General features: G+C 37.1%; 1 protein-coding gene across 1 annotated transcript; it reads right to left on the bottom strand.

Annotated features, from left to right (window-relative positions):
- On the bottom strand, positions 1-27,871 carry jupa (junction plakoglobin a). Its single transcript, XM_084394543.1, has 16 exons — positions 27,676-27,871; positions 12,881-12,935; positions 9,266-9,433; positions 8,816-9,069; positions 8,418-8,656; positions 7,427-7,628; positions 6,998-7,142; positions 6,449-6,552; positions 5,456-5,794; positions 4,685-4,837; positions 2,898-3,017; positions 2,606-2,756; positions 2,004-2,125; positions 1,317-1,356; positions 1,041-1,195; positions 1-929 (listed from the first exon to the last, which is right to left on the bottom strand). The coding sequence occupies exons 2-15, from the start codon at positions 12,891-12,893 to the stop codon at positions 1,044-1,046; spliced, it is 2,202 nt and encodes a 733-aa protein (XP_084250669.1). The 5' UTR covers positions 12,894-12,935; positions 27,676-27,871; the 3' UTR covers positions 1-929; positions 1,041-1,043.

Raw genomic sequence — 27,871 nt, forward strand, 5'->3', positions numbered from 1 at the left:
TATTAGATAACATGATTTTATTTCTTTTTTTGGACAAAGTATGAAGTAAAAATGCTACAAAGAATCCCTTTGTCAGTTAATATGTGAACAAATGTGGAGCTAGTTTTTTATAACACGGTTTAATCGTTTAGTTAAACATTAGTCCCTTTTAATCAGCACAGCATTTATTCATCACGCAAATGATAATAAGAAAAATCTCCATACACAATGCATTGCAAGACAAACAAAATCAGTATTTCCTTGTCGATACATTAAGACAGTTTCAGCAGAACACATGGAGTGAAAAACAAAAAACAAACAAGTGGGAAAAGTTCAAAAGAACTCCAGTATTTGACAGTCTCAGTTAAGGGAGGAAAGATAATGCACTGCACTGAGATCCAAGCGCTGTAGAAAATCAACATTCCAGGCATTTCAACTCACTAACGCTGATTTCTGATCAGCTCCGATCAACCGTCTGACTAAAACCACTGTGAACGAAGCCATAAAGCTGACCTCAGGTCAGTTATTGTGAGATCGCAAGTCTAAATCATTGATCGCATTTTCCAAAATCTTAAAACTATAAAAAGCAACGTGATTATCATTATAAAATATTTGAATAAAATCTCTTTGGCATAGTTAACCATTCCTCTTACCAACAAAGTATTAATGCACCCATAAGAAACACTAAAATATAACATTTTCTACAAAAAGACATGTAAAATGCAACATGCTGTCATCCTTTTATAAATGCAGGGTAAAGTTGCTCGATTCTGCCTCTCCCAGCACAGCGAGAATTGCATATATTACAGCAGTGTCAGTGTGTGTTTACTGAGAAAAGGACCACCGGCACCCAGCGATGAAAAAAAAAAAAAAAAAAAAAAAAAACCCTGCTGGGAGTTTCTGTCTAGTGTATTTTTTATAATCCTCTTTCCTCTCAATTCATCGTCAGGCTGTGAAATAAAAAGAAAACACTCAATTGAATGCAGTTACAGACTTCAGCAGGTAAGTCCAATCTTATTTGAGTATTTGAATGACAACTAGTGTATTTGAGTAGTACTGACCGGTTAGTAGTTATCATGGTAGGGTCTGGCCATGGAGTTGTAAGCCATGCCATGCCCATATTCATCTTGCATTTCTGGATCTAGAGGAATGCCATCCATATGCATGCCATCATTGTATACTTGATATCCTACGGGGGCGCCGTAGCCGTCGAGATCTTTACGAGACAAGGCACAAGACTGCAAAAGGTTAGCCATCTGCACAATGTTATAGTCTCTGCAAAACCAACAAGGTGGTTCAAATCTTTACAGATAAACCTGGTGAGATGATATACTAACCGTCCTCTGGAAGGCCAGATTCCATCATGGGGTTGTGTGCCTAAGATGTAACAAGGACATTGTTAAAAATCCTCCTCCTCCTATACATATTTCTGATAAATTATCTCTTTTGTTGTGATTTGCATCACCATATTTCCATGTAATCAATCACTGTAAAACTGAATAGGGGATATTCACAGTTTGTGAAATGTAAGCATTAAAAGCAATTGTTAAATACAATGGTTACAAATATTTGTTAAATATTCCTATACATACATACATACATATACATACACATATATATATATATACATACATAAAATCTATTTCTATTTATTTTTGTAATGTGTATGTGTAAATTTATAATTTTGTTATACTATAATAATGTTTTGATCAGTTTGCGATTTGCAATTGTTACTATCTACTATTTTCCATAATTAGAATTTTTGGTGAATTGTATTAAAACAAGTTAAAGTCAGATCTCAATGATATTTTGTCCACTGAAGTAAGAAATGTCCCTTGTTCCAATTTCACAAATGTGGTCACTACTATAAAGACCACTTTTCAAGAGCAAATATGATTAAAATAAGGTCTATCTTTGTTTTTCTTTTTGAATATCCTGTTTCACTCTGAAATACTGTATGTCATATTACGGAAGAAAATTGTTGAAATGTTAAAAACCTCTACACCACTAGGGGGCAAACTCACCATCTCCCAAGCAGCAGGGTCATGTTTGAAGAGCGAGTGTGTGAGCTCCACTGATACTCGTTTCTTATAGTCAGGGTTTTTGTCCTCAGAAATTCGGAAGAGAACAGCAGCGGCATAGGTGGCTGAAAGAAAAAAACACGCTTTGTTATGCGCTTAACCCCAAAGTATACTTCAGATTTGATGCAAAATCTCAGTGTGTACGTACAGCCGAATGCATAGACATTTGAAGTATACTCTATTTGATAGCATGCGCAAACACAGGCCCTTGAAACGTGTACACTAGAAAGTTTCATACTTTCATACAAAGTGGAGATGCATGATTATCTTTATCCCCTCACATAAAAGTGTGTTGTTGTCCCGTCTCCTTAGTCCTTAGTTTCTTTTTCGACTGTGAAACAATGGCCCAGGTCAGTGTTGACAGCTTGTGGACAAACTAATTAGATCCCAAAAATTCTAGGAGCATGTGCGAGAGAAAAATCTGTCTATGAGCGTACAGTACTCGAGTACTATGCTGAAGATGAAATCTACTATACTTTGGTATTGCTAACCTCATAATCAATCTGGTTTCGCTTGTTTCCCTGATGTTTCTCTCTCTCACTCACCAATTCCTTCGTTGCTGGAATGGAGGAGCTCCATGAGAGGTGCACAGGCTCCTTCTGAATCAATGATCTCAGCCGACTGTTTATCAAGAGCCAGTTCACACAGAACACCAGTTGCCACACGCTTGACGTTATCCAATGGAGAATACAACAGCTGCAGGGACAGAAAACAGATGTCTATTATATACACTGAGCATGTTAGACTGAGGGCAAAGGCTACATACAAACGCGCTCTCATACACACCCATAAAAACGGCCACAACATAGTATATTGATGGAAAGGTGTAAGAGTTACCTGAACAAACAGAGGAATGGTGTCCATGCTGGCAATAGTGGCTTTGTTCGTATTATCTCTGGCCAGGATATGCAGAGCACCAGTGCTGCCCTCCACGATCTCTTCCATTCTCACCCCATCCTGAGAGAGAGAGAGAAAAAAAAAAAAGATTTTTTTTTTAAATTTAATTAATTAAGTGACAAGTGTCTAAGTCGCTGCATCTAGCTACGGGGGTGCCTCAGGGCTCAGTGCTTGGACCACTTCTCTTCCCCATCTACATGTCATAACTAGGATCTCTCATTCAGAGACATGGTTTTTCCTATCACTGCTATGCTGATGACACACAACTCTACCTGTCTTCCAACCAGATGATCCGACGGTAGCTGCTCGCATCTCAGTTTGGCTGACTGACATTCTTTGCTGGATGAATGACCACCACCTTCAACTAAACCTTGCGAAGACAGAGCTGCTTGTGGTCCCAGCCAACCCAACACTCCATCACAACTTCTTCATTCAGCTAGGTTCCTCAACCATAACCCCACTCAGGACCTTTGGAGTTGTGATTGATGATCAGTTGAACTTCACAGACCACATTGCTAGAACTGCCTGGTACTGCAGATTTGCCTGGTACAACATTAGGAGTTTAAGCCCTTCCTATCGGAAACATACTACACAACTCCTTGTCCAAGCGCTTGTTCTATCAAGACTGGACTATTGTAATGCTCTCTTGGCAGGGCTTCCAGCATGCACTGTCAAACCTCTGCAACTGATCCAGAATGCTGCAGCTAAAGTGGTCTTTAACGAGCCGAAGAGAGCAAACGTCACACCTCTCCTCACAAACTTGCACTGGTTGCCAATCGCTGCTCGCATCAAATTCAAGAAACTGATGTTTGCCTACAGAGCAACCACTGGCTCTGCACCCCTATACCTAAACTCACAACTTCAGACCTATGTGCCCTCCAAAAGGTTGAGTTCTGCAAGTGAACGGCGTCATGTGGTGCCACCGCAAAATCACTTTCACAGACCTTTACCTGGACTGTTCCCTGGTGGTGGAATGACCTGCCTAAATCAACCTGAGCTGCTGAGTTCTTAGCCATTTTCAAGAAACACTTGACCCATTAATACTAACACTTACTATTCTATATTTATTAATTTCATTTATTTTTTAAACTTGCTACGTGCACTGTGCTGGACTAACTGGGGACTTGGCACAGCACTTGCATATTTGTTGCCTTATTGTTAGTTTTATTGCTTCTATTGCTCTCCTCATTTGTACGTTGCTTTGGATAAAAGTGTCATAATTATTAAATGTAAATGTGAAACAGTAGTCTGTACATTGTACAAGTGTGTAATGATGGGAATCGTAAAGAATAAAAAAAATTCTGTTTTTGATTGTTCTCAATTATTTAGATTTGTTTAGTACTTTTAAGAAAATATTTTTTTTAACTACACAATGTCATATGAAAAAACAGTCAGTATGTACACAGATTCATATCTCAAGAGTTAGTTGAATGCTGGATGTGTTAGAATAATTAGAATCATTGGAATACACTAGTTGCCCTACATGTTTTTTTATTCACCAAAAAAAGAACTGGCTTATTAGGGTCATTTGGAAATTTATATCTAGTTGGGTTACATGTTTTTGATACACTTAAAAGCACTGACTGAGTAATTCGTTTGGGAATTGGATTCCTCTGGTTGTGATACATGTTTCACATAAGAGTCCTTTTTTTATTTTTATGGTTAAACACTTGGTTCCCCACCCTAAATATGTGTCCATGTTTCAGCGACAGGTGAGGAATGCATACCTGGTATTGTTGTTGAGCAGATGAACCGTGTTTCTGTGCATCCTGATGAGCTTTTGAAAGCAAATTGACCAGTTTGGGAATGGCTTCAGAGTCTCTCAAAGGAGCCTGATTGGCTGGACAAAGTGCCAGGTTACGGATCAGACCAACCACAGCCTGTGATGAAGACAAACGTGAGGTCAGCAAGATATGGTTATATACTGCACAACAGGAGACCCAAATAAGGCCCTCTATGGTATAAACTACTCATTGAGAGAGAGAAACCCATAAAATAGGCTATTGTACCAGGGCCTGTGAATTTAAGCAACAGCCCTGTCACACAATTAATAAACCTAGGAAATTAAATGCTTTTACATTCTGTGGCTTATTAAAAGCCATTTTACTCTACATACGGCCCCCTCACATCATGTCAATTTTACTTAATTTAATTTAACCTGCCTATTTTGGACACTTTCAATTGTGGAATGAATGAATCAAGCTCCTGTGAGTGGGGTATTTCTACAGTGGCACTGGTTTAATGCTTCATCCACACCAGTAGGTGTCAGTATAAAGCACAAAACAACTATATAGTAAAATGAAACAAATTAATAAAAAAATATAATAGTGCACCTTTAATTGATTTGATCAATATGTTTTCCTGAAAACTTTTAGGAATGAAAAAAAAAAAAAGAAGGGTTCTTAAAAATGTTTTTTTTTTCTTTGGTAGATTGCAAAGCCATCGATTTCTCACTGACGTGCAAATTTGACCGTTCTCTCTGTTTTTCTCTCACTTACCTTAACGACTGGCCAGTAGTAGGGCTGATTGAGCAATTTGACAATAGTGGGGATGCCGTAATCGGTTCGTACGGCATTCTGTGCAATCTCAGCATCCGGGTGCCGGCTGGTGAGGTGGCGAAGGGCACAGACAGCTGGCTCGATCACGTCCTGTTTTGAACCGGCCCTCACGATGGTGTGAATCAGTGCCTCCACGCCGTTACTCTGGGTCACCTGTGTTTTGTTGCGTGTGTTGTTGCAGGTGAGGTTGGACAGGATGCCTGTTGCGCAGGTCAACATGTTGATGTCATCAGATGACAGCAGACCAACTAGCACTTGGAGCAGATTTTCCATTCCGTCCTGCAGGGGTCGACAGAGAGCATTGCGTTAGCACCAATGAAAAATGTCAAGTTCAGTTAAAGCAGCAAGGCTTTGCCATTTTATTTGGAGCACAATTTGTTTAGAGCAGCGGTTCTCAATCTTTTTGACTCAAAGGTCCTCCACTATCCAACACAATATTCAATATACCCCACCATATAGACTATATATACATATTTCCATTATTTCTGCTGTAATTATGAAAATGCTAGTTTACAAAGTTTTTTTTAATTAACAGAAACTAGGAGAGTCGATACATTATATTAAAATAATTAACCACAATTAATTAACCAAAATTCAATAACTTCATGATCCTAGAAGTTTCGAGAACTGTATGTTTGTACAGTACAATACTCATTATGTCTATAGGTATGTCCCCATAAAACATGACAACCCAACATGGCACAAAATGTCCTCACAAAGCAATATCCAGATTCCTTGTCTTTGTGGGGACAATTTTTTGGTCCATGAGCTTATAAATCATACTAAGTGATGTTTTTGCTATGATGTAAAAGGTTTAGGAATTGGGTTAGTGTAAGGGTTTACAGTTTAAAAATTATTATATGGAAACCAGAGTTTGTGTGTTTGTGTGTGTAAGATACTGTAGTTAAGATGGTGTTAGATGCGCAAATTGACCTGTTTGGTTGCAGCGTCTGACAAGTTTCTCAAGGTCCACAGGCAGTTTTGCATCAGACGTTGACTAGAGCCGGTCAGATGCTTACCAAGAGCTTGCATTCCACCTGACAGAAAATGTTAGATTCATTAAAAAAATTAAATAGCTAGTTGAATTGGAATTAAAATGAACAATATAAAAGCTAATAAAAAAAAAAAAAAAAAAAAAGATATATATACACATCATATCTATATCTATATCTATATATATTTATTTTATATATACACTTACCTTTTATATTTACTTTTTTTTTTTACTTTTTATTATTTATATTATTTTATATTTTTATAATTTACTTTTTGATACTAAAATGACACTTGTGAGTAGTGCTTTTAATTGTCTGCCAGGCAACCACAATTTTGATAAAAAGTCACAATTTCAACCATCATTCATGTCCATAGTGGACTGGTACAATTAACAGTAAGTGTGACGGTTGCTTTACCAAGCACAACTGATTAAAAACACTAATTACTATATTTGGAAGAGCGGTTCAGTTTTCCAGTTTGACTTACCAGCATCTACAATAGCAGGCTTGTTACTCGGGCAGACAGAGAGCACTTTGAGCACACGGCTAGTGGTCCAGAGCAGCTTCTCATAGTTGTAGGTTCTCATGATGTTCACTAGACCCTCAGGGCCACCGTTTGCAAGAATAATCAGCTGTGAGACAATCAGACGTTAATATGACAAACAATCACATTTGAAATCAACTCAACTTAAAGAACAAGACCTCAAGAAACAACTAATACATTTATTTGTATTATTTTGTAAGATAAATAGTTATCATATATATATATAGGTTGTTTTTTTTCAAACCTATATATACACATAACTATATGTACAAAGAAATTATATAATTTATATACAGTAGGCTATATATATATATATATATATATATATATATATATATGTGTGTGTGGTTTTTTTTGGATCAACATAAACACCTTGCTCTCCTGGTTGCCATAGGACAGCAGCTGTAGGCAGTCTGTGGTGATGGCCAGGAACTTGGGGTTGCTTTTCTTCAGCAGGGGAACCATCCTCTGCAGACCGTCAGCCAGACGCACCGCCATCTTGGCTCCCTCTTGGTGCAGAAGCAGGTTATGCAGGGTGGTGATGGCATAGAAAAGAACAGAATCCATCGGAGAACTGAAAAAGAAATGAGTTGGATGGTTCAAATTAAGTGCTGGATTAATTTCCTAATAGTTGGGGATATCCACGTTCCGACTAATGTAAAACAAATAACATAGCTTTAGTTTAGGGTGTCACATATATAGCTTATGGAAGCATTATTAATCATCACATTAATCACAACAGTTTACCCCAAAAATTAACATATCGTCATTAATGTCTTCCCAAATAAGCTCTCCATATTTATTTCACCAATGAAAAAACAAAAGGAGATATTATGCAGAATATTCATGTATGGTTTTATTAAAGAATTTACCAAACACTATTTGTTTTAGAACTTTTAACTGCCTTTCCGCAGCTTTTTGAAGTTCAAATCAAATACTGGTGTAATTTCCTCATAATTAGGAATATCTACGTTCCAAATAATGTAAATAAAACATATAAACAAACAATAAAACAATAAATGTATAAATTAATAGCTTTAGTTTAGGGTGATACAACTATCAACTTTTCAATTGTTTATTACTTACCATTACGTTTATCATATTCATCAATGAAATACAATAAACGCATGAATAAACTACATCAGTAAGATCAAAATATCTGAGCTTGGTATTACAGAATTTAGAACACACATTTTTTTAAAGACTTTTTGAAGTACGAATCATTGTGCACTTTCATTGTATGGAAAACCGAGGCTTGGACATTCTACCTAAAGTCTCATTTTGTGTTTTACAAAATAAATGGTCACATGGGGTTATTTTTAGGCAAACAAGCCCTTTACTTCAGTATTCCAGTCTCTCTCACCTCAGCATGCGCACCAGAGCTGGAATGCCCCCTGATTTGAAGATGGCGAGCAGCCCCTCGCGGTGGTGTGAGAGGTTGTGCAGGATGCTGGCCGTGGCGCGAGTCGTCTCCATGTCGGACGTGTTCTGCATGGCTCTCACTACGGCGGCCACCATCTGCGGGGACTGCATCAGAGCCCGGCGGGACGCCTCCTTGCGGGTCAGCTGGTTCACGATCATGGCTGCCTTATTCACCACGACCTGAAGGCAAGAGAGAGCGTCAACAGTCAGGACATGAAGCTACAGTACATAAATAACGTACTTCATTTTTGTATACGTTTTTGTGACGTAGAAATAGATAAGAGAGCAGTGAGTGAGTGTTATGACATCATCAGATGTTTAATACAAGCAGCGAGGTACCTGGTCGTCATCGTTGAGGAGTTTGGTGAGCTCTGGAATGGCGCGTGTAGCGAGTTCAGCATCATCCTGGTAGTTGATGAGGTGAACGATGGCGGCTTTGAGTTGCTGAGATGGTTCGGCTAGCTTCTGAACATTGGTCTGCTGGGACGAATCGATCTGTGTGGAAAGGATGGCCGATCCCTCCAACAACGTCTCAGGAAACATGGCCGCCCTCAAACGCTGGGCACGGGTCATATTTAATTGAGACTCCACCTCTATAAAAGAGCGTTATACAGAAAGAATTATAAACTAAACGGCTTATTTTTGCATTTTCTATGCTTATTTTGGAGGGAAATAATCCGAAATAAATCTGCATTGTGTGGATCCTGGCAAAGGCAATGGTAAACTGATGTGTGAAAGTTACTACATAATAAAATAATTTTGACATGCAGTATATGATATGTTTTTCACCTGCAGGGTTCTCTGTGAATGTGGTGGTGTAGGTGAATTTCTTGTTGCTGTACTCTGTTCCTTCTTCATCTGAGCGAACCGTAGTGGCTCCTGATTGGATGCCTGAATCTGTCCCATAATATGTCTGCTGCCACTCTGTGACCTTCACCGTGCCTGGGGCCTCTGCCACTGACAGACACACACACACACAAACACAACATGATTTGAGTTGATCTACTACCTCTGTTTCGTCAAAACCATAAAAAACACCCTCTGAAGTTACTCCAATAATCATGCAAAGCATCATGGAACACAGGAAAAAGGGCGATAGATGACCTCAAAGCTAATACACGTGGATTACAAGGCACAAAACTCCAATGTCCATTTCATTTTAACCCCTTAACTGTCCCATATTCGGGACACTTGGCGCTCTTTTTTTAATTAGCTTTTTTTCCTATCACATATTTTATTAATCATCATAAATTGGGTATCAGTCAAAAACATACACCCTCTGTATTCATCCTGTGAAAACCACTGACAGACATTGCGTGACCATTGAAATTGTATTGAAATTCCTAGTGGGCGGTTACATCTTACATATTTTATTTTGTTATTAAATTCATTAAATGTTCGCCGGTTCCCACCTCCTTCTTCCCATAACATCTGAACTGTGTTACAATCAGTTAAATTTATCAGTTAAATCATTTTAACAGTTCAATGTATGCTTCAAATCTCAAAATGAATGTATATTTTTATACTGTTATAATGTTGTGATGCCTAAATTCACTTGTAGCATTTAAAACAATTTATTTAAAGGCAGGGGAGGAGATTTGTTGCAGAAAAATGTTTTGTTGGTTGAAAGTCTCTTCACATACTGATAGCAATCACTAAGTTAAGTGGTCTAAATTAATTTATATCGTCTGTGGAAGGTGTAGGAGCATAAAATGCTCATCCAATCATTGCATTCGGTCCGATGCATACGATGTCCTCCTTGCCTGTCAACGTATGTATTTTCATACCTCCGCGCGCGCACCTGCTCACGCAGACATCACACGTCATCAGCACGTTTTATGCTATGCAGAGTTAGACAGACGTCAGCCACCGAGTACCACAACCGAAACAGCATCCGCCTTTTACAGTTCTTCCAGAACCAAAACAATGAGCTTATGCAGCGTTCACGCCATGACTACTGTAAGTTTGAAGAGATGGAAACCTGTGACGTTATATTCGGAGCTGTTCGTGACTCGAATTTATGCATTTCAACGGCAACACTATCAACGGCGAAATGAATCTGCAGCAGTCAGGTGCATAGGCGGAAATCGTGGGGGGGTCAGGATCCCCCTATCTGAGGGTTGTCCCCTCCTAAAAATATAATTAAAATATGTGTATTGTAAATAATATAAAGATATATACTTAAAATAATTGTTAAAGTAGTAAAACAATACAAATGCAAACGGGGCAACAACAACAAAAAAACGTTTTAACATTCTGAGTTCCCCTCCCTTGCCTCACAGTGCTTTGGTCCACTGTCACCTCACCACACAAAAAGTCCAGTGGGAGAGAACAAGGTTTTTCAGTTGTGAAACTCCAGTAAGTCAAGGCTATTTTATTCACTTTAAACCTCGGATGAAGTGATTATTTTCTCTTTAATACAGATTATGTTGCGTCATTAATAAATCATTAATTTTTTTTTACGATAACCAATGTACTTTTGTCACCGATGTAGTCCGTCTCGCTATGTTGGCGATTATAACCTTGTTTTATGCAGTCTGTGCGTACCCATAGAGTGTACGCATACACTATATAATGTAGTCTTGTAGATTAGACAAGTGCGGGTGCGCATTTAGATTTTCACGCTTTCACTGTGTGATTTAGTCAGTTTATATCATTTAATATAGTTAATCTAATCTAATATCACACAAAGAGTGCAGTTTTTCTCCAGATATTAACATGATAATAAATGTGATTTAATAAATTGATAAATGAAAAGTTTAATAAACAAAGTTAATATTAAGTGACTTTTAGACACCATATTGCCTGTTTTAACTATTTCGCCAACGAAAATAATTGAAAACTAAGCCACAGCGCCGTATTTGCGTCTCTGAGAAACACATGAGGTATTTCCTCACTGAATTATGAATAAGCTTTTTGAACAAATCAGTTGAATCGCAATGACTCACTCATTAACAATGAATTGCTGCCACCTACTGGCGGTTTTAATTTCACATTTAAAGTATCTTTTCATGTTTTAAATCATTTCAAATATCAATATTCAACGTTTTATGTTTTAAACTAAACATTATTTATGTCAGTGTAAAAGCATCTAAATGCCATTTCAAATGCAGCTTCTGTGTTTCCTCTCCACTGCAAAGATTTTGTTGATACTTATTTAATTTGATTGGTAACAGCCCTATTGTGTCTTATTATTATAATTACATTTAATTAAATGTATGAAATTGACACAAAAGATGATGCATGCATATAACTAGGTTTAAAAATAAATTTATAAAGGTAAAAATGCTAATGAAGGTAAAAATCTATTGAAACTTATTGGAAAAATGATTTCTGTCACTGCTGTGAACTGACCACCACACAGAATATGAAGAATATCAAAAACTTTAGGAGTCAGCTGTCCACGACAGTCCTAAACATGCCAAGTTACCAGCACCGTTATCGATAATATCCCTGAAAATATAGAGAGATAATTTTTTGTCAATTTAGTCAGCTTTTTCAATGAACCACTTTGAGAAGAAGGATAATGGCACAGTCTCCATACTACACTAATAATAGTAGTAGTCTAAGGCTTTCCTCTGTGTACACATATCCATAGAAAGTACAATTTTGCCTGTATTATTGGTGTCCCCTTCAAAAATTGCTCTTGAGGAATGTTATCTTTATTGTCCCCCCCAACATTTAGATGAAATTTACGCCCCTGGTCAGCTGGTACAGGTCAGTGCTCTTTAAGTTGTTTATGTTCATTATTATTGTAATGCTATGTGCTTTGAGATATGAGGTCATTTAATGCCGTCTCTCATCTTGTGGTGCTTTGCAAACTCTGCTGTGCGTGGGCGTTCATGTGTTTTGAGGAAGGCATGGCTTTGGGGGGGGAGGGGATCTCATGCTTTCAAAGCTATCTAGCTATTTCTAGCTGCTACGAAAAATTGCCTACCCTACCTTTAAGCTTTTATTTATTTATCTTTTATTAACATAAAATAGTAAATAAAAGTAGATTTTAATACTGGTCATTTAGTGGTTATCAAGTGAAGTCAAATAAAGTCACCTTTCTTTCTATAGCGCTTTATACAATGTAGATTGTTTCAAAGCAGCTTCACCGTAATAAACAGGAAAATAATAGTTAATGCTACAAACTTCATCGAATATGAGACAAATTTATATTCTGCTAAAGCAGCTCTACAGAAGATAATAGTGTCATTATTCAGCTGAAGTCACTTCAATATTTTCATTGTTGCAAAAGTTTCATTTTCATCCAATAGTGTGAGTACAAAGTCTGCAGACAAATCGATAATATTATTGAATATTAAGTGTCTTTAAACCCCAGTCATGTTATCAGTCATAATTTAAAATAATAAATGGATTACGTGGAGTTTTAATATTGTAATAATTACATGTACTTACCATGCATTTCCATTTTGGCCTCCCGGACTCAAACCAAACAGCCCAAAAGTAAAACCTGTAAAACAAAAAACAATCATGGATTAAACAAATATTTTAAAAAAAGCAGCTGAAGCTCATTAAAAATGTAATTAAGTCATCCTGCAATCTGTTCTTGATCAGCAGGACAAAACACCATTAAAAACAGAAGTTCAAACAAACACAAGCAATCGAAACTGGTGCAGAGGATCATGGGAGAAGGGGAGAAGTGGAGAAGCAGGGAGGGAGGGGGGTGGTAGTGATGTGGGAATGCCAGCGGTAGATTTTGACCCTTGGCTTCTCAAACAAGGCGTGTGAGCTAATGCTTGACTGCAAGCACAACAACCTCACAAAACCGGCTCTGCGTGTTCCGACATTTACACACCAAAGCCCTCCCCTTTCTCCAACTCTCACACATTTAAACACACAACTACATCCATTTCATGTAAAAGCACAATATGGGAACAGTATTGTTTCTTAAAATCCATTTCTAACTTAAAACAAGGCAACAATAAAACCTTGTTCTAAAAATAAGCAGGAACAGACGAAATGGATTTGCCTGCCATAACTTTTTCCTTTCAGTTTTATCTGCACCTTGTACAGCCATTTTACTGTCTCCCTCCTGGCTTTATTTAAACTCCTCCTCATACATTATCAATTATTTCTCTCCTACCCTCCTTCAGGTACTCTACAGTACATCCTCAATTTCTCTTCCTCTCTATTATAGCACATTCTGACTGTGTCGAACCAAACCCTCTGAACTCCAGAGGAGAAGAAGAGCATTTATCAGACAGCCTATTTAGACTTAATGCATTTTTAATTGATCTGATTGCTATCAAATTGAGTATAGGTCTAAACATTCCATATACACTTGGTCACATAAATGTGTCTCCATAAAACAGAAATAATCTGATCTACTATGCCTGTATTATATGCAAATATCTGTTTAGAAGAAGTAAAAAATAAATTAAAAAAAGCACTTGACTTTCCACTTCAAGTCACTTCAAGTATGCACCTCAAACCAGCAATTTATGAGGTAGTCTGACTGATTAGATTGCCATCAGTCTCAAATGCATCTTCAAAGACATTTACACTAAACTTTTTTCGTGACTGGAATGGATAGCTAAGATAGATACTAGAACTACCAATTATTTTACAAATCTGTTAATCCCACATAAATTATTAGCAATAAAACAGACAGATAGATTAGGAAAGTTAAATCTTATTTCAGCAGAGCTAGACAATAAGGACTGCCCGATGGCCTGATTTGCACGTTTTTAAGCCTTCGATTTAAATATTCAAGCGCAAGAAGACGTGGAAGAGAGCTCAATTGAATCGTGTGAGAAGTTGTGTGCACACACATATAAAGCACACACCCAGAAAGTCGCTTCCCAGACAGCGTGCGAATGCTGAATTCAGCTCTATTTCACGTCTTCTTGCGCTTGAACGGACATATTGACACAAAATCACGTCAAAAAAGTCTGGTCTCTGCAAGCATCCTAGTAAACATAGTCTGAAAATAAACAATTGAGAAATAAAAAGCATGTGTATCAGTATATTGGATCTGTGCAGTGACAGCAACCTGCTGCTTTTGTTTTAATATTAATCAAACAACAAAGGCCAAAAAAAAAAAAAAAAAAAAAGGATCACTCACTGCTCTTGAATAAATAACTTTAATAAGGATTAATCTATATTTAATTTATACAGTGAAGACTATGGAGTGCTAATTTATATTTGATTATTCATTTTCTCTACCTGAAAATTACTGTTGGACTTACCTTAACATAAAAAGCAATGTTTGTTATATTTCTATGTTTGCTCTTTTGTATTTGTGCTATTGCTCATAATTTGTTTCTTAATTGTTTTTTATTTTATTTTTGACAATTTACATGCCTTTAAAAAGAGTTACTCTAGTAGTTTTTTGGTGTCACAACCTTATTTATTAAGGTTATGCGTCAAAAACAATGAAGACAATAGCTAGGACTCTTTTATTCATCTTATTTATTTATTACTTTTTTGTGATGGGGCAATCAGAGAAGATTTTGGAAAAAAATCCTTAGTGTTGAGCCCTGAGAGGGTGATGTGTGTTGTGTCAGTGAGTATTACATGACGTCATACCTCTTACTAGTGGACATGACAATGTGAAAAATGGCGGACAGAGAGACATCTACAGATATACGACCTGCACCATCATGTATAAGTGCTTTTTTAACTCTAGACCATGGGGGAAAGCTGAATGATGTAAAAAAAATTTGCAATACTTAAAATCGCAATTCTTACAAATCACAATAATGATATTACAACAGATGAATTCTGTATGAAACATTACTATGTATTAACCAAGCACCTAAATGCACAGTGAAGTGGTTTGATGGATTCAATCCAACAAACTTTTCAAAATGCACTAATCAAAGGGTTGACATTCCCCAAACCGCAGGAACGCCTGGCTTCAGCAGCCCTACAACCAGAAAGCAATGAAATGAAAGATAGTAACATTTTAGACTCACTCTGTAAAAATATCACATGATCAACAAGCCTGTTTCGTGTACATGTGCCGTACTCAACATAACTTCATGAGAACAGATTGAACACATATTTTGGATGCCTTGCATGTCCACACTCGAAGACTGCAAGTGCCAGTCTGTGGTGCCCCTAAAGAGTTTTTGGCAAACTTTTTCTCTAAACAGCACAAACAACACTGCTAAGCAGATGTTTGTTGGTTTGCAACTGCTGTGAGCATTTACTCATGCCAAAATGTGCCTCAGGCAGACATAAATAGTCCTTTGTGTGTTACTACACTACACTGAAATGGTTCTTTAGAGTTTAGAATGTATTTATTCGACTAGTTTTCGTTCAGAGTCATAATTGTAAAGAGGTTTTGCATATAAAGGTCCAGTGAGTGGTAACTCCCTTCGCTATGGCAATGGCGTCAGTACACACCTAGCTGGGTGTAGCCAAGTTAAATACTTGTCAAAACACGTAAAACACAACAAGCAGCAACTCCTGCCGGGCCTGCAGGTGAACGATAGCAATTGCCTGTGTGAAAACTGGGTGTGGGTGCTTTCTCAAGAATCACATTTACACACCCACTTTGGTATGTCCATACACCGTACTGTAATTTGCAAAAAAACAAACAAAAAAAAAAACCAAGGAAGAAGCTATAAAACAGCAGATTATGACAGATTAGTTTAAAATAAGCTCTACACCTTTCTGATTTTGGTCATGGACCAAACGATTACAGTTAGTAAGTCTTACTAGTGCATACTTGCATGCAGATACAAGGTCTGTTTTAAAGGGTGAGGTCAATCACACAACTACAGTGACACACCCAAAAACAAATTAAAAAATCCTTCAGATTTATACTAAAGGAACAACCTGAGGCATATCTAGAGTGCTCTTTTGACTTGAGGTAGTAAGCAGCCACCCACAATATTATCTACATCTAGTGTGCTATCTGCCGAGGGGGGAATGATTTATGAACCATTGATTCACTGCTGTTTCTGAGCTCATATGAGGCATGTACTGTTGTCTCTACTTTGGACTTCACACACAGTTGGGATGATGATTAGTTAATGAGTAAAGGTTTATTACTGTACATTCAATTTCACACTGAGAAAACCGAGCTACAAATCACACGCCCTTCAGAACGATCACCCACCCCCACCTGACCTGCTCCACCTACCTATCCCTTAACGGACACAGGGCCTCGGTCGACTTAGCTGTTTCTGAAATGTGTTTGAGTCAGAATGAGCTGTGGATATGACACATCCCAGAGCTGATTCCCAAAAACTCTAATCCCGGTGTGACATTCCACACCAATACATGGTGTGCTACCTCTCCCACCCACTTTCTCTTATTCACACCCTGTCAATGACTTTCTGTCATGTACTGGCACATATTTACAAAACCATGCCTACACACAATAGTAGTGCACAACACTGGCCATATGAACAACACTCACATTTTGATAATTGCGACTTTTTATCTCGCAATTGTGATATAAATTGCGAGTTATAAAGTCAGAATTGCGAGATATAAACGTACAATTCAGACTTTTTTTTCACGCAATTCAGATTTTTTTAAATCACAATTCTGACTTTTTTTCCCACTCGCAATTCAGACTTTTTTTCCACACACAATTGTGTGATATAAACTCACAATGTGTGAGGGCAGTCGTGGTCAGACTGGTAACCTGAAGGTTGTGGGTTCAATTCTCAATACCGTCCAGAAAAATGTAGGTGGGGGGAGTGAATGAACAGCGCTCTCAGCAAATGACTTGGTCCCATCCACTTTTAACAGTGTTTCTCAGAAATCGCTTACTGCACCTTAAAATAAGCATTAGATGATGACAAATTTATCTTAAAGTAAACATGTGGATAAATAGTATTCACAAATAAATATACAATATCGACCAACACTGGTAACTGATAATCAGGTTATACAACAGTTAATTCCACTCTCTTATTTTAATTGGCCAGTAAACTATTCCAGTCTGTCTGTTGCTTGGTGACATGCAAATCTTGTTGCATTGGCTTCTTCTGAAATAAATAAATAGTAAATGAGATGGAAAGACCTTGGAAAGTAGTCTTCCATCACAGTTTTTACTGTGTTCTTACTGTTCCTATGCATCTTATAATATTTATGTAGGTTTACTATTTTTTAGCTAAGTGGGCATGGTCTTAAAGAAAGCACAAACTGTAGGGAATTGCTCATTTGAGCTATTTACTGAAATATTTTGTGCAAATGAATCTGCTGGTTTTATCTGTCCCATTTACTTAATTTTTTTATTTGTTGAATTGTTCTAAATCATCTTGTGTATTTATAGCTATCACTATAGAGGAAAGGAGGTTTGGATGACTGATTGGTTGAGTGCACTAAAACTGTCCTAAATGGTTGAAGAGGCGAGTTGATGTTTTAGTACCAGTCCTGTTTTTAGACTGATAATCTGTTTTATTTCTGCTCTTGATCATATTTATTTGCACATCTGCTTGCGATTCTCCTTGTGACCATCCGGGTCCCTATCACAGTAAATGGCTAAATTTGAATTTTTGAAACACGTTACTTATTAACTTTTCTTTCCTACTGTATTCTTTTTAGGTTATGTACACAAAATCACTATTTGTTTGTCTCAATCCCTCACATTTCCCTGTGCCTCGCTCTCACATGACCTGACGGCTAAAGAATGTCAGAATCAGATGTGCTGATGTTGCTCATTCACACAACAATACTGAGTACTGACAGTGCAGCCAGTCACCATAATCTCTTTCTCACTGCCCTGCCCCGAGGACAGACAGGGAGTGTCTGTCACTGCCACTGATAAGACTCTGAGTCAACCTCTTTTAACACCTCTCATGATTTTTGAAGATTTATTTGTCCTATCTATTAATTGATTCACAAGTATCCACAAATCCAATTCATACATGCAATGATTTGAATACACGGAGATAAGCATGTCTTTATCTGAATTCAAATGAATGTATATATTTATATAATTAAAATACTCACATTTTATGCATATTACTTTTACCTTTTATTTTAATTTAAAAGTGGGTTTCATATTTAATCTTATGTTATACTAATTATATATCTGTTTTCATGTGAAATACTTCCTCATTGTAGGTTTATTATTATTATTCATTTTAATATTTTTTTTAGCAAGTCAAAAATGTGGTGATATAACTGTCCTCATATAAACATCTTGTTACAAAATAATGAAATTCTTGAAATTAAATTTTACCAAGTAATTTGACAAACTTATATTATTATTACAAAATTGCTTCACTGCTTATTAACATTTGAAGAGGTTTTATCCACCAAATCAAAATAACAAAATTCATGTGGTGCAACCAACATGCAGAAAAAAATCTGGAAATTACATCATAGAAAAGACTACAGGTCAATAAGGACCAAATGTAGAGCGACTCCTCAAAAACGTAATTATATTTATTTATTAATAATTCATGATATTCAGGGGTAAAGAAAACATTACTTTTTACTTGGTGGTTACACCACACAACAATTTTAGAGTCATTAAATAAAAACTTTTCTTAAACATGGTGTACAAGTTTGCCAAAATCATATGAAACCAACATGAATACAAATAACTTTCTAACAGTTATGTTCCTGATTGCAATCAGGTTTTATTTTTGTGTACTTTTTAGAAAATGAAAAAGTTTTCCTTATTTTTGACATCTTCTACGAATATAACGTTCATCATCATCATAAAAAATAAAATAAAATAAAAAACAGTATACTCAGGCTGTGGCCGGTTGTTATTTTTACCGTGACCATAATGGGCCATTACCATATTTACATCTGAATTACTGCCCAAAAGCAGCCATTTTGGATTCAGAGTCCGTCTCCAGAGCTGCTATGCCTCATAGCTTTAATTCAGTAGTATGAAATCCAAAGCCACCCACACACAGTAGAACACACACACACACACACACACACACACACACACACACACACACACACACACACACACACACACACACACACACACACACACACACACACACACTATTAATGACTTTGTGACCTGGTAGTCACCAGCTGAGCCCATACTGCTGAGAGCTTTGCTGAGTCTGAGATCTCCCCAGACGCTCAGCTTGCTTCCGCTGGAGATAGCAAGTGGGCGAGCAGGTGGTCTGCACTGGCTCGGGCCCGCGGGTTTCTTTAACCCCAGAAGAAATGCACACACAGGCCTCTCAACATGTAGAGCCATCAACCACCACATCCAATTATACAGTTATCATAGGAGGTCAAATGAACACAATTATAATGTACATTTCTGACTACCGCTGCCTACCCCCAGAATACTAGATAGCTATTAGAGTAGACTATCATAAGGTATCTACTATGAAAAAGACTTTGAAATCAAAATGTTTTTGTCCAATGTCAGAAGTTTTCTTTCATCCTACAGCACAATAAGATATCGCCAATGCAACGTATCACAAAATAAATGGCTTTTAAATTACATATCACATTATATTACTGACACTAAAACTGGTCAAATTAAACATTACGGTTTCTTTGTTTTCAGTTAGCCTTCAGTTAACTTATTAAGCTAACATCTTCGCTTACTAGCTTAGCATAGAGCTAACTTGTTGTGTATTTCTTAAAGGGATTGTTCACCCAAAAATGTACATTTTGTCATCACTTACTAACCCTCAAGTTGTTCCAAACCTGTATGAGTTTCTTTCTTCTGTTGAACACAAAGGAATATATTTTAAAGATTGTTGGCTACGTCAACTGTCTGGTTACCAACATTCTTCAAAATAGATATTTTGTGTTCAACAGAAGAAAGAAACTCATTCAGATTTGTAGCATGAGGGTGAGTAAAATAAAAAGGTGAACTATCCCTTTAACCAGAAATGTGTGTTGTGCTATCTATAGTACCAAAGTAAATTATTTTCGTTCAACCTAACAAATATTAATTTTGCTCTCAGTGTGAATAATATTGCATTTGGCGATTTATCTCACTTTTTGTTTTGCTCTAGACCTTTGGATGTCTACAGTGATAGAACAGACCCCTGCAGTGTTCTTCCTCAAAACTTATAAACTTATATCTTTCTCCACCATTGACAAGATTTTCCATCATTTGTGACACAACGCTTCCCTGCAATTGGCTTCACTTTTATAAGGTAGAGGGCGCTGCTACTCATCTTTTGAAAGAGTACAGCATCTTCGGATCTAAAAACAAGCGAAGAAAAATATCTGCGTATTCCAGGAGAGGATAAAAGATTGCTTATGAACAATTAAGCTATATGATCTTCAAACATTGAACAGCATATAAATCAAAACGGCCTAATGTTACAAAATGAAATTAAATGTCGAATCCACGAATTGGTATACGACTGTGCAAGCTTTGGGGGGTTTGATCATCATTCTGAATCCAATCCGGATGATGTCTTTGACAAAAACACAATTTTCTCAGCTTTTTGTTCAAAATTGTTTTTAAAAGTGTTAATAAGAAAATAATGAATGAAGCTAGAATAAAAAATAAAATAAAAATTATTTTGATATATTTAATTTTTACATATTCATAAAACTAAATATTCTGGGGGTTAGAAAGTTTTGTGTAAATTATAAAAAAAAAAATGCAGGTGCTGGCTGGCAACTTTTAAGAAAACACGGGAAAAGGGTTAAATATTAAATATGCAAAAGTTCACCGGTATGGTACTGAACTTGAACTTAATGAACATGTTCTTCTTGTGGCCAAACAAAACAACGATGCATATTCTGCTCATGTTGCACAGCATTGCTACTGCAAAGAAGAATGCCCATTTTGGAAAGTAATTATGAGATGAATTCATTATCACGATGAATATGCAGCAGTAGGTAAACTCCTCTGGAAGCAGTTGATGTGTAACATCACAGTGAGGTATTCAGGCGTGTACGAACAGGCTGCGTTATTTCAGCCTCAAGCTAAACCATTAGCACTATTAAATGACATGCATGTCTGAAAAAAAAAGAATGTTCACGATTGATAACATACAGATATGAAAAATGTTCAAAACAGCACATTTTCAAAGCGAAATTTTAGGGGGTGTCACATAAACGAATGCAATTAAAATGTACACAGCGTGTAAAGGAATGAAAACTATATGAAATGATCTTGAGACATGGTTTTTAAAAGGTGTTCACAATAACTATAACAACCATTTCAGCATCCACACCAATGCAAAATAATGTTCTGTTCATTATTATAAGCGTGTGCTGCAGCTTTTTGTCAGCTGCCCCTTTAAATGCTTAAGCTCTTTCAAGTCAGGAGGATTCTGATTGGCTGTCAATGATTTTATTGTTTGCCTGCTAGAAAAAAATAGCTCTGAAAGTGATTCCAACTCAAATTGTTCCTCTATGTCCTTGTTATAATAGCTGTGGACTTCATAGTTATATCATTATAGCTATCGTCTGTGATGTGAATAGGCTTTAAAAGTTGTTTGTAAATGACAATATTTTAAGATGACTTGTCAAGTTAAAAATTAAGACGCTATTTTTCCATACAAACAGTCTAGCAGGTAAAGCACACGGTTAGCATGCTAATCAAAGTATTGTGGCTCAAGTTTTCAAAGCTAAAAATGCATTAAAGAACTACTAGATAAATGTATGTTGGATGTAATCCATCTGTAATGCATAAATGTTTTGAGCATTTAAACAGTCCGGTTTTAGCTAAGATAATCTGTGAATCAGTGTTACTGACACAATGCTGCACATGATCCGTACTATTCCGCTTGCATGCTTTAAAAGCTAAACGATGGGCATTTGGTCATGGGTGTTACTTGCAGAAAGTGCTTAGATTAACACAGACAGGATGAGACAGGGCATTAGCAAACCCTGTCTGTCTGCTCGCTACATCCTTGTGTCTCCATTCAGTTCGATGCGATAGACTGGGAGATATGCGATAGGAGAGACTCTGAACAGTGGGCAAGTCCAGTCTCCAGTATCATGTAAATATTCAGACGTCGTCAACTATCCCATAATCACTCTTCTGTTTTAGGCCAGTTGAGATGAAAGAGGTCATTCCATCTGAATGGAGCACTTGACTGAATGTGGGCAGCTGTGTGACTGCCTGTGGCTTGATGGACTATCACTAACAATTCATGTTATTGTCAGACGTTTCTCGTCTGAGTCATTAGCTAAGGCACTTAACGGTAAGTGGCGCGTTATCTGAGACAGAGTCAGAGTTTCTGACATTTTACCAGCATTCTGAGGACTAAGTTTCAACATTCGCCCCTCCTGGTTATTGAAACGCATCATTGCAAACAGAAAGAAGCAAGTTCAAAATGTTTTCTGTGGTTCTCAAAAAGCACATTGAGCAATTTCTTCCACAGAAAGGAGGCAAGCTGCTTCATCATAGGTATGCTTGAGTTTGTAGAGCACAACTGAGCCAATGTGACAGTTGTTTAATATTTCATCGGTCTGAGATGTCCTGAGGGAAATCTTGCTGGTACTGGATAGATCTGAAAAGATTTGAAAGAATACTACACTATTCTAGAGCACTGTGAAAGATTTTGTAAATTTATCACTAAATTATCCAAATTTGACAAAAACGCTAACAATTTAAGGTTACACTTTATTTTAAGGTAACGTAGTTACATTTTACTAACTCAAATAAGTACTGAGTAACAAATGCTGGGTTGTTTTAACCCAATGTTGGGTCAAATATGGACTAACTGGGTTAAAAAATACAGTTTAAAAATTGACAAATTGCATTGGTTACATTAAAAATGTAACCCAACGGCTGGGTTTGTCCATTTTGGGTTAAAACATTGGGTTAAAACAACCCAGCATTTTTTAGAGTACGTAATTACTATAGAGTTATGGTTAGGGTTTGGTTTAGCCTACTGTGTTACTACTAGTAAGTGCACTGCAAAATAAATTGTTACCCAATTTAATAACACTGAAAATGTTATCTTTAATAAATCTCAAAATGAGTATATTTTTCAGACTGTACATTATAAGATGCAAATTACCTTGTAGCATTTGATTGATTAAGATTGATTATAGTTTGAAGCATTTTATCTGCAATTTATTTAGACAAAACACTATCTAAAAATCATTTTTCATGTTAGCCATTTATTTACTGGCATAAATGAAACTAAAACGTACAGTACAGTGATGTTATCTTCTAAACTGCAGAGAGAACAAACATGTGGTTTTGACCTTGAAAACGTGGTAGTAGCTTTCATACAGGCTGTTTCAACTCATAGGGGTCAACTGAGAACAAATACACTATTACAAAGGACAATGGGAATGTTCTTCGCTAGAGTAGAATAAAATGGAGGCCTCTTTAGAATGATTATTTATTACCCTGAGATTGTGTCTCTAGTGTGCGAAAATTCCCTGAACAGCCCCTTTCTCCACCTCTCCCTGGTTACTCTACACCTCCCTTGCCCTGAATTAAGGAGTGGAGATGTTCTGTCTTGATGATACATGCCCGGAACCTCCCACAACTTTTGACTCATGTTAAGCGAAGCTGCTTCTTCACAGGAAAAGTGGTTTTGACGCAGAAACGTACAACACATCATTATTTTTTTACTTCACAACCAGGATATCACACACATGCTTGTTAAACTGATCAAATCACACTCAATTTTCAAGTTGAGATTGAGAACTTAATTTGGGGTTTGCAACTTCCTCTCCACCGCTACTATCACAGAAACAATGACTCCTCAAATTCCACTCAATGAAAAAAAACAAGGGGGAGGGGGCAGAGGGCCTACTATGTTCCTTTGTGACTGCTCAGTGTTAATTCAGTAGGTCTGTGCTGGTGTTGAGAGTGTTTACTGACATCCGAGGAGAGCTTTGTTAATATTTCATGAGAGCTGAGCTTACCACACCAAGTACGGAAAAGATATCAGTGTGCAAAAAGATCCTAGACAGGTAATTAAATGTGAATCACACTTAAGTTATACAGATGCTCCTACACATTGTTTCAGTCTGAGTATTTAAACCCATTCACAACAAGAATTATAATAAAATTAAATACTGTAGATGTCTGATAGGTCCTTTACATTCAATCTTCAATCACATCATTTACTTTTATGGCACAAGCTGATTGGCCTCTGCTGATTCTGCCGCCAAATGCCACTATTTAAATGCTCGCTCAACATTTAAATAGTAAAATTCAGTGTTCACGGTAATCTGGCTATCAGAGTTCAACTGAACCGTGAACCCTCTACCTCCCCCAGCTCCACCTGTCTAGATCTGCTACAGGGTTTATGCATGCCTAGCAGTATATCTTACACACTAGTTGGCCAAGACCAAATACATTAACATTGTCACTCACATCCATTAACATGCTAAAATTATTCTGACAGTTCTGTAGTTCATGACTGAACTACATTAACATCAACACCAGTGGACGATAACATTTATAATAAGCGTGGGCTGCAATTATGTTGCCCGGTGTTTTAAATTCCCAAGCTCTTCAAACTCAGGTGGATTCTGATTGGCTGTGAAATATTTGTTCATTTATCAGCTGGAAAAAAAATCATTTTAAATGTGATTCCAATTATGTTCCTTCACGTTGTTATGGTGTGGACTTCCCTATTCTCATAGAATCAGAACCATATAGTTATCGTTAACATCCTTGGTGTAAAAGGGCCTTTACAAAGAGTTTCAGGTTTATAAAACAATTAACCTAGAAAAGTCCTAAAGAGTAATTGGCTTGGCCATGCACAGATTATGAAGCTATCAGACAATCTTATCCATCTCAGCCAGCTGGCCATTCACCAAAGATTTCATATAGCTAGGATCTCACTCCACGTTCATTAAAGATACATGGCACATTAGGGATTATAGATATGGAGAGAGTGTGTAAAGGAACACTCTGTGATGCATGTGCTGGGACTAAAGCCTTAAAATGCAGCAGACATGAATTATACAGAACGGTAGAGAGGTAGAAAGAGAGAAGTAAAGATAAAGATGCTAATTGATCTAACAAAACTGTAAAATACAAGCAAACTGATATCCTAAGCGAATGGTGCTTATGGGTAATCTCCTTTGCCCCCTCTGAAAGTGTATTTATGAAGAGGGGATCACGCAGCCCCTTGCTGTCCTAATGTAGGACAATATCAGGGATTTGTGCCTGTAGGGGGATTAACGGCTATGTGTGAGCCCAAATGCTATAAATCTCATCCTAAAACCAATGCCAGTCAGTCGGTAAAGCAACCAGCTGGCCCCTGATTGCACTACTAATGTGCACAACTCAGGAACTCCCACAAAGAGCAAATGCCACATCCTGTCTGTGTTAATATCTTCCACAACTGACCCATATAAATATATAAATAGACTGTCATATGGTCTTTCATCTGTTCATATTTATTTCACATTTTGTGAGAAGAAAAAAAATAAATAATATCCTTGTCTCGCAATCATCCTCCTTCAGTGTGCCAGTAAGGCATGTTGATGCCATCCAAAATCCAACTGGATTTCTATTTGGCCCAAAACTGGACTCTGTAATGCTGGCTAAATCCATGTCATTAAGTTTTGCGGAATTTAGTTGCTTCTTTAAGAGATTACCACTCACAGAGGACATGGCTTCTTGCTTCCTTGCTAACCAGACAAACAGGAAAGGGTGTATCTTAAGTTATTTATCAAACGCTATTTCCTCCGAGGCAGATTATACACAAATTATTTCTTTTACACATAGCAAACACTCATAACAACCTAAGTGGAAACTTAATTATGAGAAAACTTTGATTGTATCGTATTTCTTCAGATTGAACAAACTAAAGATAAGTCAGCTTTTCAGCTGTGCTCGGTCACAGTTGGGAAGTAAATAAAACATGGCGCAGCCCCACCCAGACACATGAACTAACATAAGACCCAGAGTAACAATGTAAAAGAAAGAGGCATAAATAACTTATGAAATAGACATGTTATATTAACTTGTTTTTCTTTTATTTCTTTGAATTTCACCATACCAGGGTCTATAACACAGTTTAAATGTATGACCTGCAAGGTGTTACAGGTGTGGCAACAGACCAGCATTCAAACCATGCTGGTTTTGTCAAAACCAGTGATTATGTCAACAGTAGCCTACACATCAACATCAGCTGTTTCCAAACAAAAGCTATACATTGTATAATCTCACAAAATATTCAAATACAAAATCCAACCAGAGAGATATTCTAGTGCTGGGTGTCTTGACGGGATAGTTCTCCCAAAAACATCTTTCATAATATATATCCGTTAAAAAGTCCAAAAAATAAATAAAATAAAATTGTACACAGAATTTTCTACAATGTTTCAGTAAACAAAAAGTTATAGGCCTAACGTTACTTCAAGTTTAAACTTTAAAAGCTCGCGAAAATAATTAGTCTTTGCACGAGAAGGAAACCATTGCAACAGCTGATCTATTCCTGTTTGTATCGGACAGTACATCAACAAACGTAAGTATTCTCATTATTTATCAAGGTAACATACATTTACACATCAAAAAAATCGGTATTTTATTAATTTATTTTTTTATTTTATGTTTTTAAATGTCTGCTTAGCTAACTTCCGCTAGAGGCGCCAAAAGACAAGTTGTGTTGCGCAAGTAGCGAGAACAGAAATTACTTGAGAGAAATTATTTTTAAAAGTTGACCTTTCTTTGCTGACAGCCTCAGTCGCTAACTACTTTTTATTGCACTTTTTTTCCATTAAATAAAAATGAATGGTAACAGATCTCCCTTTGTATCCTCAGAAAAACAAAACTCCTACAGGTTTGGAACAGAGAGGGGGGAGTTGACAGAATTTTCACCATTAGATGAACTATTCCATAAAATCTATCGTACAACACTTTAATTTTTGATTTATTGTTCATTTGTAAGGCTGAGTAGGCCTATCATTAGGCTATTACGTATGTTTAATGTCAACAGTTGACATTGCGAAAGTATGGGGGGTTGCTAGTGTTTCTTTGTTGGGGACAAACACACCCGCCTAAGTTATAGGCTATACAGCTGAATGTTTCTATGCTGTGTACGATTAAATAGCGAGTATTTAGCGACATGCACTAAAAGTTTGGCTCAGCTGTAACCAGACACACGGAAGTAGGAGCGAATATCGCACAGGTAGCCTAGGTAAACCAACACCGACAACCCAGATCGCCACAATAAGCCACTTTCTCAAAAGAGCTATCCACGAATTAATGGCTGCTTTATAGGATCAATGTTATAGACTGGATTAAAAACAGATAAAGTTGAACAACAACAACAACGGCACAAAACTACAATAAAACAAGCTTCTTCTTACTAAATATACGATTATAAAATCCGATTTTAGTTTACCTTTAAACGCTCGTCTCCGAACCCTGCTGCCTGACAACGATCCAAGAGTCTTTTAGTTTTCCCCACTGACCGCACAGACTTCCAGGGAGTGCGACACTTTCTCTTGCATTCAGATGAGGCTGAACAATGTGCGTTGGGGAGAGAGGGCAAAGTCTCCTCCAAAGCTCCGCCCCCGATACTATACGAGTCCCGCACC

The sequence above is a fragment of the Rutilus rutilus genome, assembly GCF_951802725.1.
Source record: "Rutilus rutilus genome assembly, chromosome: 22".
Classification (NCBI taxonomy): Eukaryota; Metazoa; Chordata; class Actinopteri; order Cypriniformes; family Leuciscidae; genus Rutilus; species Rutilus rutilus.